The following is a 13227-nucleotide window of genomic DNA, read 5'->3' as shown; positions in this document are numbered from 1 at the left end:
GGGGCACCAGGAAGCTGCTAAGAGTTGGGGGACTCAATAGTCCACCGTTCATAACCACTAGGCTATATGATGGGGTGAACCCTTGATAAGGGAAAAGACATCGAGTAAAGCCACGCTTCTAAAACTGGGGGATAAGAGAATCTGAGGAATGCCAGGGACGTACTCTCCACAGGCGACTCTGCAAACCACTTCCTTTACGGCTAGCGCTGGCTCACTAGAGAGCGGAATCTTAAGGTGAAAGACTGCCTCTCTCTTTTTTCCCCCTGGCTGCGCCCCGCGGTTTGTGGGATCCAACCAGGGCCCTCTGCAGTGAAAGCGCCAAGTTCTAACCACTGAATCGCTAGGGAATTCCCATAAAGGGATTCTTTAGATGACAACGACGGTGGAGATGGAAACGCCAAAGGGAAGCCTTTGGAGAATGCCCTTGGGGAGATGGTTAGTAAACAAAGAATCCGGAGGAGCCAGCGCTCAATAGAAAAGAGCCTCTATGAAACAACCCTACAGAACAGGGGCCTCATGAGACAGACATTCTGGAGAGGACCCTATGAAGACAAAGGAGCAACAAGAAAACCTGCCAGGGAAAGGATGCTATAAGAGAAGAGGGGCTCCTATGGAACTGGAATCACTCATACCAAGATCCCCTGGAGATGGGAATCTTGGTCGGGAAGTAACTCCAGAAAGGACCCCCGTGAGTAGGGAACCTATGTATCAGGACCCTCTAGCGGCGACCCTATATTGGAGGGTCTATGGGGAACCCCAAGAAGAAGCACCCTGCTGATCGAATCTATACTGAGTCAATTCTGTAGAGCAAGAAACTCACAGAGATAGCCTGTTTACAGGCAGAGGGCAAGAAAGCCGGCCAGAGTGGAACCAAAGAACTCCGGGAATGCAAACCCGGAGTTTACGTCCAGCCGAACGCAACTCGCGCGACTACAATCCCCAGGAGGCCCCATGGCTCCAGGCCGACTCTCGACTCTCTGGCGCCCGCGCAGTGCCTGTCGGAATACGTAGTCCCAGCCGCGGTAACCCCGACCGGAAAGCCGGCCAGCTCCCGCCGCCAGGCCCACCTCCTTCCATGTCCTCCGTCCAGTTGCGGCTGCTACTCGTAGGAGAACTGGGCGAGGTGTAGTAATCGCCGCCGGGGCTCGTGTCCACGTCTTCCTCCATCGAGCCAGATTTGTGCCGCTTGCTCCTAAACGGCGAAGAAGGAAGCCAGCAGGGCGGTTACCACGGTTACCGCAGGGGGCCCAGCGGGCGCCGCTACTTCCGGCCCTTGGGTGGGGGGGCGGGGCGAGGAGGGTGCTATCGCGAGACGCCACGCGAGCCGCGGACTTGCCCCTGGCTCTCAGATAACACCTGTTACAATCTGCCCGTTACTTGGATGGGACACCTGGGACCAGAGACAGGGAGGGACTCGGCTGAGGTCCAAGCTAGAAAATTAGCAGAATGGAGACTAAAGCCCTGAAGACCTGGCTCATCTCTTGAGCTGCTGTAATCCCCAGAACAGCCCGGGAGGATCATGATCCCATTTTACACACGAGGAAACCGAGGCAAACATAATGTGACTGGCTCACGGTCACACAGCATATCTCAGCAAGAATCATTGGCTGTGTTCTTATCTCAAGGGCTGGGCCGGTAGGGCTCTAGGCTGCGGGAATCTAGTGTGGGGTCCTGGATTTTGAAGGATAAATAAGCGTTTTCCAGGTGGAATGTGGAAACACGGAAACGAATGAACCAGCTGGGCCTGGATGGAGGTGGGTGGGTGGGTGGGGTTATGGAATGCCCAGAGGTGGGGCCCGGGGGACATACCCGCTGGAGGATGTGCTGGGTAGCGTTCTTCTCATGCCGGTGCTGGCTGGATTTAGGTCATATGCCAGGTGTCCCTGCAGCTCCCCCAGGGAGAAGTTGGGTCCTGTTCCAGTCACCACAGGTGCTGCAGAAGGCGACAGAGAGGAGGGTGAGGGAGGGAACAAGGTCCAGGACTGTGATTTGCCCTGGAGGGGTGGGGAGAGCCCTTTGGGGGCTGGCACTAGTTTGGCTGAAACTGGCCTAAATTCTATATATCAGAAGAACAAGGCCATTGAGAGAGGCCAAGGTCACACTGTGAGGCAGAGACATAGCCTGAGCCAGAGGCCAAGCTTCCCAGCATTCCGAGGCCAGGCTCTGCTGATTTGGATGGGGAGGGAGTGGTTAGGGTTAAGGTAGGGTGCTGTGCTGTGCTTAGTCACTCAATTGTGTCTGACTCTTTGCAACCCATGGACTATAGCCCATGAGGCTCCTCTGTCCATGGGATTCTCCAGGCCAGAATACTGAAGTGGGTTGCTGTTTCCTTCTCCAGGGGATGTTCCCAACCCAGGGATTGAACCCAGGTCTCCCACATTGCAGGTGGATTCTTTACCATCTGAGACACCAGGGCTCCCTGAGGTTTAGATTTGAAATGGAGGTGTCTGGGGAGTGGGGGGTCGGTCCCCAGCAGGTCCATAGGTAAGGAAAAAGGACAAGAAGCAAAGCAGATTGGGAGACCCTCTGGGGTCTCCTCCTCATGGAGTGAGGGAGGCCCCCAGAGGGGGATGTTGGGGCGGAAGTTCGTTTGGCCCCTCCACCCAGCATCTAGAGTCCTTCCTAGGGAAGCACATGTCAGCCTGACCTTGGACTCTGGAAAGGGCCTGGATACTGCCCTTCCTAGGAACCTTACTTTAGTGATAGAGGTGGCTGGAGAGGACGAGGGGGAGTGGGGCAGGGATATGGGTTCCTTCTTCCTCCCTCCCTGAGTCCCTTTCCCCCTGGGAGCCCCCATCCCAAAGCCACTTCTTCCTGACAGCTGCCCCCCTCCCCCAGCAGGTCCCAGAACAAGGTGGGCGGGGACACTTACTCCGGGACACTTGGATGAGCTCAGTGACACTGAACACACCAGAGGTGACGAAGCTCTCCTGGAAGTCGGTGGTGTCTGGAAAAGAGACGGAGGATGGGGCTCAGCAGGCGTCTGGCTGAGCTGGGTTTGTTCCCCGACCTTGACACCTCTCGGCTGCCCAGACTCTGGGGTGCCTGAACAGGCACCCCCGTCTACCCCATCCTCCTTGACTGCAGGGGGAGGATGGCTGTTTCAACCCCTCCAGGCTGAGAAGGAGTCCTCTGCCCTAACGCAGCTAGAGCAGATCTTCTTTCCTGAGTCTCTGCTCCGTACTTCTCAGTGCAGCTGCAGCCAGCCTCCTGTCCTCCAGCCTCCCAGCCTTCCTCCAGGGTCTTTGTGGCATGGCAGGCTGCACACACGAGTGGAGGCCAGACCTGGGTTCACATCCCAGCTAGGGTGCCCACTTGGTGTGTGATTCTGGACAAGTCACTTTACCTCTTTGGTCTCAAAAGTGGGGACCATACACCCTGTCAAGCTTGGGTGATTGTGAGATATGAATGCTACAACCCAAGAGGGACCAGCTCAGTCCTTTTGCCATACTTATCACCCCATGCAACACTGCAGTCTTTTAGCTTTCTGCTGCCAGGCTGGGAGCTCTATGGCATCCCCAGTTCCTGGACCAGAACCTAGAAGACAGCAGGGGCTCAGAACCATGGGCTGAATGGAGGATCCACAGGCAGCAGTTAAAATCTCCAGTTGGCCTAGACCCACTCCTGCCTGACATTAAAGGCAGTTTCACTGTTCCAGGGGCTGTCTGGACACTTGGACAGCCTCCTCTCCAGGATGGGGTGGTTTAGACCCATTTCATGGATTTGGAAACTGAGGCTGGCCCCAAGAGGGCAAGAGCCCTCACCCACATGGACAGTTGGGAGGGAACAGGCCTGTCCTGCCCAGATGCCCTCACAGGTAGGACCCACTCTCTCAGCAAGTGCTTCCCTGGCACTTCCTGTGCCTGCCTCCGAACTGGACACTGGGGAAACCTTGGGGAACAAGACTAACAGGGGCCACTGCTCTCCAGGACTCACAGTCTGGAGTGGGCAAAGGAAGCCACATAAGAGCAGGAAGTCAAAAACCCTTGTACATAAATGTTCATAGCAGCATGATTTATAGTAGCTGAAATCAGGGAACACCCAAATGTCCATCAGTGATGATGGAGAGACAGAATGTGGTCCCTTCACACATGGGAGCATCACTCAGCCATGAAAAGGAGAGAAGCCCTGACACTTGCCACCACGTGGACGGACCCTGAGAACACAATGCTCAGTGAGAGAAGCAGACACAAGGACACACAGGGTGTGATTCCACTGATGGGAGATAGATCCAGAACAGGCCTATCGGCAGACACAGAGTGGACGAGTGGTTACCTAAGGAAGGGGAGTGACTAATGGAGATGGGGCTGCTTTGGGAGTAATGAAAATATTCTGGAACTAGACAGATGATGTGTGCACAGTTTGGTGAATGTACTTAATACCACCGAATGGTGCATTTTAATATGGTTAAAATGATACATTTTATGTGTGTTATACCACAATTTTAAAAAACTTTTAAAGATCATTAAGTCAAACATGAGCTGTGTCAGGGGGTAGCAAGGCAGGCAAGGTGGGGGAGCCTGATGGGGAGGGGACCTATTTTGCACAAAGGGCTCAGAGAAGGCTTCACTGGGAGGGTGACATTGAACCAAGACATCAGGGTACGGGTGGAAAAGAGAAATGTGAGTTTAAATTTGAGAAGTGCCCAGACAGCCCCTGGCACAGGGGATGATCTTAAACTCAATGTTTTGCCACTTGCCTGTGGGCTACAATGTTCCTGGCAGTGGGGATGGCTTATGCAAAGGCCCTAGGGTTGGAACATAGGGCATAGGGCATTTTTTTTTTGGAGGCACCACACAGTGTGTGGGGATTCCCTGGTAGCTCAGCTGATAAATAATCTGCCTGCAATGTAGGAGATCCCGGTGCGATTCCTGGGTTGGGAAGATCTGCTGGAGAAGTGATAGGCTACCCACTCCAGTATTCTTGGGCTTCCTTAGTGGCTCAGCTGGTAAAGAATCCTGCAATGCGGGAGACCTGGGTTCGATCCCTGGGTTGGAAAGATGCCCTGGAGAAGAGACTGGATACCCATTCCAGTATTCTGGCCTGTATAGTCCATGGGGTTGCAAAGAGTTGGACACGACTGAGTGACTCACTTTCACACAGCGTGGGGAAAATCCCTGACCAGGGATCGAACCCGCGTGCCCTGCAGTGGGAGTGTGGAACACTGGACCATCAGGGAAATCCAAGGCCCTGGGGTGGGGACACACTTGGTGAATTGGAGGCTGACAGGGCTGGAGTTGGAGCCGGGAGAGCGGTCAGAATAGAGGTGGCAGCTCTCGGTTTCGAGGCGGTGGTGGGAGCAGTTCTTGTCCAGGCCCCTAGGGGGCAGCACTAGCCGCAGGGAGCGCAGAGCAGCGGCGGGCTCCGCCGCTGTCCGTCACTTAAACCCCCTCCTTGCTTAAGAGCTTTGTGTCCACCATTTATTGAGCAATTACTGCCTGCCTAGGCCCATGATGGAAGGCTGGGGACCACAATATTCCCGAGGAGGACAGGGCGGTGGCTCCCAGTGTCCAGGGGAAGTGGCCATGGCCATTTCCTGCTGACCCAGCTGGCCAGCTGCTGTCAGCACACTCCTCCACCCTCCCCCTACAGGGGTTTCCTGTTTGTGCAGCGCTCGCCCAGCTCCATCTCCAGGGGACTCCCTGGCGGGCGGGGAGGAAGTGACTTCCTCCACCAGACGCTGGAGCTCCCCATGGGACCCGGCCAAACGCCGCAACCCCCGCCGCCTGCCTCGAACATCTGGCTTGGAAGGAGGCACGTGGGGATCACAGGAGGCCAAGGAGGACTCAGGTCACAGATGGCCAGTGAGATGTGGCCCCGGGGGCCTGTGAACCTCCTGGAACCATCCAGCCTCCCTGTGCATGCCTGTGACGGATGTTCCATGGGGGATGCCCTCATCCACCCGGTGTTTCTTCCCTTCTCCCTTTTCATCTCCCCTCTGTCCTCGCTCCTGGTGTACTATCTCTCTAGTTTCCCTTTTCCTCTCTGCTTTATCCCTCCTCTCCTTTTTTTTCTTTTCTTTCTATAAATGTTTTTTGAGCATGTGCTGTGTACTGTGTCTTGTTCTAGGTACTGAGGACAGGGCAGTGATCAAGACAAACACCTCTGCCCTTTAGGAGGGGATGTTCCACCAGGTGAGATAAGCAAACACATATGCAATCACTAAGCAGCTAAGCAAATACATACGCAATCACTAACTTCCTCTAAAGGGACTAAAACAGAGGGCTGGGATTGAGAGTGGCCAGGTGGCTTGAGCTAAGGAGCTCAGAGAAGATCTCTCTGAGAGGGAGGTATTTGAGCTAAGACTTGGGTGATCTGAGAGAGACAGAGCAGTTAGCTGTCCAGATAGAGGGTACAGCCTGTGCAAAGGCCCTGGGACAGGCTGGTGCCTGGCATATTGGAGGAGAAGTGAGGAGACCCCCTGTGGCTGGACCAGAGTGAGCAAGGGGCAGAGAAGGAGGATGTGGGGGACGGAGGGCATGGGGCAGGTTGTACAGGGGCTCCTGGTCTGCAGGAAGAACTTGAGCTTTTACCCTGAGGGCTGTGGGTGGGGGAGGGGCAACATGTGACTCAAGTGCTCACAGGGGCCCTCTGACCACTTCAGGGAAGACAAGACTATGACAGACAGGAGCCAGGGGATAGAGTAGAAGCAAAACCTCTGCAGCTTCCAAAACCTTTCTGTCCTTCAGGTGTCTGCTCCCAGCCCTGATGCAAGCAAATTCTCCTGCTTCCCACCCCGCCACCCCACCCCAACACAGAACTGACTTGTCCTACTGATTCATTGAACATCCTGTGAGACTGTTGGGGGAGCACCTCTGAGCCCAGATGCTGGAGCTCAGGGTCATGGGTTCCAACCCCAGCTCCCTGCATGCCCCTGGAAGGTTCATATGCCTCTTTGGGCCTCAGTCTCCTCCTTGCAAAATAGCAGCACCTACTCCAGGAATGACTCATGTACTCACACAGGACTACACAGAACCCACAAAGGGTGTTCCCAAAATTACTCCTAAATAAAAGATGGGAATGTAACCGTACCCTCCACCCTGCCACCTCCAGACTCACCCAGTGTGATGGGCTTGCTGTCCTCCTGGTCGGAGCCCATCCCTGCCCGGGGACTGCCACTCTGCTCTGAATCTGCAAAGAGAGGGAGGGGGAATTGGTGACATTGCCACAGGGGTCCCTATCCCGAGGGGAGGAGGCATCAGCCCAGCACTAGCTGGGACCAGCACCATGGAGACAGCGGTCTGGAGCATGGCGTTCCCTGGCTGCTGCCACAGAGGGTCATGAATGTCTTCTGTCACTGGGGTCATGGGTGAGAACCCAAGTGCAGGAGCTGTCTTGGTCATAGGGAAGTGCTCTCTGAGCCTCAGTTTCCTCTTCTGTCAAGTAAGGATAACTCATTTAATCCTGCCTCCACTGTATGAGGTGGGAACCCTCATGCCCATTTTACAGATGGGAAAACTGAGGGCCAGACAGGTGAGTCCTTGACCCCTCAGGCCCCCTCCCATCTTCCTCTGCCTTCAGAGTCCCAGGAGCCCAGCCCATGGTCTTGGGTTGCTATTCAGGGTCCCCAGAGAGGGGGCTGAGGGGCACATTTCCACAGCTGTGATGTCCCCCTCCCCTGCCCAACTTGGGGGCTCCCTCCCACTCCGGCACCCGCCCCCCCCCCATCTTATCTAAAAATAATCAGGCTCCTTGGCAGCCGGGTGAAGCAGACAGACGCTGAGCTCAGCGTTATTGGCTCCAGAGAACTAGATGGAGGGCGAGTCACGCCAGCCCCCTCTGCAGTCCGCACCCCCACCCTCCACCCTGGGTTGGGGGCAGAGGAGCACATGGCCAAGCCCAGATGGACATAACCCCTAGAGCCTTATTCATTTATGTCTCAGGTCAAGGACAAAGGTGGCGGGAAGCACTGTCAAATGACGGAGAAAGAATCAGGCCCCTGACTCCTGCCACACTCCAAGCCCAGGGCTGTTCGCTGTGTGACCTCAGGCAAGTTGCTTATCTGCCCTGAGCCTCAGAGTTTTCTCTTTCAAATGTGTGAAAGCATTTCACAGGCCCAACTGGGTTGCCAGGAGGTGGCAAGGGGATATTAACAGTATATATTAAGCACTTAAGGCATATGGAGCTCTATATACATGGTAACATCTACCCCATTATTATTATTGTTATTTTTAAGTCCCTAAGATGACCGTAGATATGGCGCTTCGTTGTTCTCATTTCATACCTTCCCTTAAACCATTAAGAGCCACTTCCCTGGCATTATTAGTGTCCCCATTTTATAGACAAGGAAAATAGATGGTTAGAATGACGAAAAAGTGCCTGCACTACACCCCTTTTTTTTTTTTTTACAGTAGTGTATCATTTTATTTTACTTACTTTTTAATCTACCCCCCCCCAACCAGGGGAGCAACTTGTGGGGATCTTAGTTCCCCGGTCAGGGATCAAACCCACGGTCCCGGCAATGGAACTGCAGAATCCTAACCACTGGCCCACCGGGGAAGCCTCCCCTTGTTAATTTAATTCATACCCTGCACATGTGCCCGGACGTGCAGCAACCAACATAAACTGCTTGGCATCTGCAGTTCGGTGCCTGAGTTCCCATCCCAGCTCTGGGAGCATCCGAGGCCATGTGGTCCTGGGGAGGTCACTTCCCCTCCTGGGGCCTCAGTTCACCCAGGGTTGCTGGGGATAATAGTAATGATGACACTGCTCACAACAGTCACTGAGCCCATGCCATCTGCCTGGCATGGAACCTGCAGCTTTGTACACACTGTGTGCTGAGCACTTGCTGGCAGCCAAGACCGTGGATGCTGTAAAGAACCCAGAAGTGGCCCCCCACCCCGCCTCCGCGTCCCATCCATGACAGAAGCGCGTGCAGGCAGCCCTCCTTGGCTTGGCTGAGCAGCCCCCTGTGGGGCCAGCTCGGCTGCGCAAGGCTGGGCGGCAGCAAGGGGACTGTGCCCGGCCGGGCCCCACGCCCCATGGCAACTCCCGGGCTGGGCAGCCAGCAGCCCCTTGGAGCCAGTCTGTCCTGCTTGAATGGCTGTGTGGCTGGGCATGGGTGGCCACTCTTGGGAAGGGCCCAGCCCGGGCAGCCAGCCGTCGGGCTCGAGGCCTCGGGCACAGACCCTCTTCCAGAACCAGCGCCCATATGGACTCAGCAGGCAGCGGTGCCCGACTGGCACTCAGGCGCCTACCCAAGGAGGTGGGGGTATTTCTCGAGTGCTGTCTGTGTGTTCTTGCTTTGGAACCAGGCAGCCGGGACTGCGGGCCTCTCCCTGTGCTTCACTCCCTGCATCTGTGAAATGGGCATCATTACAGCATCTCCCTCAGAGCTGTAAGCACTTCACCCATCAGAGGAGAGTTTCATTACTGTTGTTACTCTCTGGTTGTTTCTGCCTTGGGTGCTTTTACTTCCTATGGACTGAAAGCCATGGCGCTTCGTTATGGCTGGCTCTAGTCTGGCGCCCTTATCCTTTGCTCTTGACCTCAGGCCGGCCATATCATGTGTCTGAGCCTCACCTTCCTCATCTGTAAAATGAGGATATAACACAATCCACCTCCCAGTGTTTGTCAGGTCTCCATGTCAGCTAATAACAATTGTAAAATGTTGGTGCCAAACTGACATTCAATACATGGTAGGTTTGGGGGACCTAAATGAGAGTGTGTTTTTAAGTTTCTTTCCTTTTTCTTTTTTCTTATGAAGAAAAATTGGTTAAGGCCTTTCTTTCTTTTGACTGCACAGCATGCAGGATCTTAGTTCCCTGACCATGGACCAAACCCACACTTCCTGTAGGGGAAGCATGGAGTCTTAACCACTGGACCACCAGGGAAGTCCTTTTAATTTAGGTTTCAAATTGATCATAGCTAAAATTTAGAAATGGAATTGGTTTGGGGGTGTTAAGCTTGTTGGAGAAGGAAATGATAACTCATTCCAGTATTCTTGCCTGAGAAATCCCATGGACAGAGGAGCCTGGTGGGCTACAGTCCATGGAGTTGCAAAAGAGTCCAACATGACTTAGTGACTAAACAACAATAACAAAATTCTGTATCCTGCAACCTTGCTGAACTCATATATTAGTTCTAAGACTCCACCCCCTTTTTTTAAAATAAATTGCTTGGGATTATCTGTGTAGATAATTGTATCACTTGCAAGCAGAGCTAATTTTATTTCTTCCTTCCCAATCAGTATGCCTTGATTTTTTTTCTTGCCCTTTTGTGCTGGCTAGGCCTTCCAAACGGAGAAGGAAATGGCACCCCACTCCAGTACTCTTGCTTGGAAACTCCCATGGACGGAGGAGCCTGGTAGGCTGCAGTCCATGGGGTCGATAAGGGTCAGACACGACTGAGTGACTTCACTTTCACTTTTCACTTTCATGCATTGGAGAAGGAAATGGCAACTCACTCCAGTGTTCTTGCCTGGAGAATCCCAGGGACGGATAGCCTTGTGGGCTGCCGTCTATGGGCTCACACAGAATCAGACACGACTGAAGTGACTTAGCAGCAGTAGCAGCAGCAAGCCTTCCAAAACCCTGTCGACTACAAGTGGTGGGAGCAGGTGTCCTCGTCTTGCTTTTAATCTTAGAGGAAACCCATTCAGTCTCTCACCACTAAGAACTACGTTTGCTGTGGGTTTCTGTAAATTCCTTTACTGGGTTGAAGAAGCTCATTCCCTGCCCCACCCCACCCCCCAACCTTTCCCTCTGTTTCCTATACTCCTGGGAGTTTTTTTTTTTTTAATTTAAATAAGTATAGTTTCTAAATTATATGATGCTATACTTACATGACATCTCATTAAATTTTTTTTATTTGATTTTTAGATTGTTTTGAAATATACATTACATGTACTCTACCATTTAACTGTTTCTAAGTATACAGCTTAGTGGCACTAAGTAAATTCAGACTGTCTTGTGACCATTCCACCATCTATCTCCAGAACTTTCTTATCTTCTCAAACTGAAACTCTGTTTCCATGAAACACTGACTCTCTGTCCCCTACCCCAACCCCTGGCCCCCACCATCTACTTGTTATCTCCATAGATTTGACTCCTGTGTCTGGCTTCTCTCACTGAGCATCATGTCCTCTGAGGTTCATCTACATTGTAGCAGGTGTCAGAACCTCCTTCCTTTCTATTATGCCATCTTATTTTTAATCATCCCTAAAAACCTCAAACTATTTCTCACCCACCTGCTGACCACTTGCCAGTCATTTGGCTTCTGGAAACTCCCAATCTTCTGGAGCTATCCAGTGTGGGAGCCCCGAGCAACGTGTGACTTGAAATTTAAATCAGCTAAACTGAAATTAAATGCAATTTTCAGGACTTCAGCCACGCCAGTTACCTTTCAATATTGGACAGACACACTTGGTCAGTGGTGACTGAATTGGCCAGCACTGAACACGCCATCATCACAGAAAGTTCTATCAGGCTGAGCTGCTCTGGATATTTCCACGAAAAATCAGAAATAGAGCACAGATAATTCTTCCACCTCCTTTCTACTTAGAGACCCAGAGTGGATAGTGCCTAAAGGCTGGCTAATGTCCGACATCCCAGTCCCCAAGCGGGCAGCTTTCATTTGTTGAGCTTTTACTGTGTTATGAGCTTCATGGCACTATCTGACTAAATCTACCCAGTTGATGAGGTTTGTAAACTGAGGCCCAGCTCAGAGAGTCTATATTTCAAAGTTGATGTCTATGGAAAGAAATTGCCTAGCACAGAGGGACTTGACTGGGACATTCTTGCTCCCCAAGACGATGTCTGGGGACATCTGTGGTTGTCATGACAGGGGAAGGAGCTCCTGGCATTGAGGGGTTGGGCCAGGGATGCTGGCCTGGGAGAATCCCATCGAGAGCTGCCCAGCCTCTGGTGTCTGGACTGGGGAGGGAGTCCAGTCCAGGTCCAACCATTCTCAGTAGGAGCAAAAACTGGCTTTTGGGGCAGGGAGGGGGCTAAAATTTTTTAAATCTTTTATTTAATAAAACACAGATATATAGACATAGATACAATATATAAATAGATATATAATATACCTGTGCTATTAAAATTTCATGAGGTTCTCTGATTAGGGAAAAATCTGTCTAAAAAGGCTTTTTTTGTGTGTGTTAAGTCACTTCAGTCTTGTCCAACTCTTTGTGATCCCATGAACTGTTGCCCGCCAGGCTCCTCTGTCCATGGGATTCTCCAGGCAAGAATACTGGAGTGGGCTGCCATGCCCTCCTCCAGGGGATCTTCCCGACCCAGGGATCAAACCCGCAGGTTCTTTACCACTAGTGCCATCTGGGAAGCCCAAAAAGACTCTTTAGGGGGAGGTAATAATGAAAGAAAAGTGTCCTGTACAATTTTAAAGGGCTGTCAAAAGAGAAAGAATATGCAACAGAAACCGGAAGTGACCTAGGTGGTCTGGAGCATTTACTTTATTCAGTCTGCCAACTTCTGCTGTGTGTCCTCTCACAAGCGCCTGATATCTCTGAGCCTCCATCTCCTCATCCATGAATCAGGGCTGAACTGCACTACTGTGTACCTCTCTCCTTTGAGCACTTGGCAAATTGACAGCCAAGCACCTCTGGGTGCCACCTGCCTGGGGGAACACAGCAACAAACAAGATGAGCAAAATTCTCCGCCCTCATGGTTCTGATGTCCTAGTGGTGGAGTGCCAGGCAATCAACAATGAGGCAAATTAACCAGGGGTATATAATTTCAGGCTGGGTCAGCTGCAAGGGAGGTCATTCAACCCAGAGATGAGAGTGGCAGCCCCTGGTGGGTGAAGGGCTGTGACTGGAGCTCCTGGGAGGGTCATCAAGCCCACATCATGTGAAACGGTACATTCCAGTAATTAATACTTAGTGAATCACCCCTTTGGCTGTGTTGGGATGCATGTTTCACCGCCACTGACTCATCTAATCTTTAAAACTCTCCCAGGAGGGATGTGTGGTTATCACCTCCATTTTCCAGATGGGGAAACTGAGGCACAAAGTGAGGTGGTGCCATATGCAAACTCACACAACACCAGGTGACAGCAATGGGACCTGGGGTCAATGCCCAGACACCCTGAGGCCTCACATTTGGGTCCGGTGCTTTTGACTAGGAGGGATCCAGTGGGGGCCCTTGGAGGGGGGCTCGGTACCCCCTGACAGAACCCATTCTTTGTTAGTAGTTTGGGGTGATTCCCCCGTGTTTGAACCCTGTTGTCTAACCAGATAAAGCCCCTAGCTGGGGGTCCCCTGATGCT

The 13227-nt window shown here is 52.5% G+C and overlaps 1 protein-coding gene across 6 annotated transcripts in view; it reads right to left on the bottom strand.

Annotated features, from left to right (window-relative positions):
- NFIC (nuclear factor I C) overlaps window positions 1-13227 on the bottom strand; it is a 73366-nt gene that overhangs the window by 20133 nt on the left and 40006 nt on the right. For all 6 annotated transcript variants that reach the window (XM_040241922.1, XM_040241919.1, XM_040241924.1 and 3 more), the window contains exons 3-6: window positions 7060-7131; window positions 2873-2947; window positions 1810-1933; window positions 1068-1192 (exon numbers count right to left, since the gene is read on the bottom strand). In XM_040241922.1, coding sequence (XP_040097856.1) covers window positions 1068-1192; window positions 1810-1933; window positions 2873-2947; window positions 7060-7131 — 396 coding nt within the window. The remainder of the gene's footprint in view (window positions 1-1067; window positions 1193-1809; window positions 1934-2872; window positions 2948-7059; window positions 7132-13227) is intronic.

Source organism: Oryx dammah, unplaced genomic scaffold (genome assembly GCF_014754425.2).
Source record: "Oryx dammah isolate SB20612 unplaced genomic scaffold, SCBI_Odam_1.1 HiC_scaffold_5, whole genome shotgun sequence".
NCBI classification, from domain to species: Eukaryota; Metazoa; Chordata; class Mammalia; order Artiodactyla; family Bovidae; genus Oryx; species Oryx dammah.
Note: the sequence above shows the minus strand (reverse complement) of the source record. Positions and strands in the feature narration are given on the sequence as shown.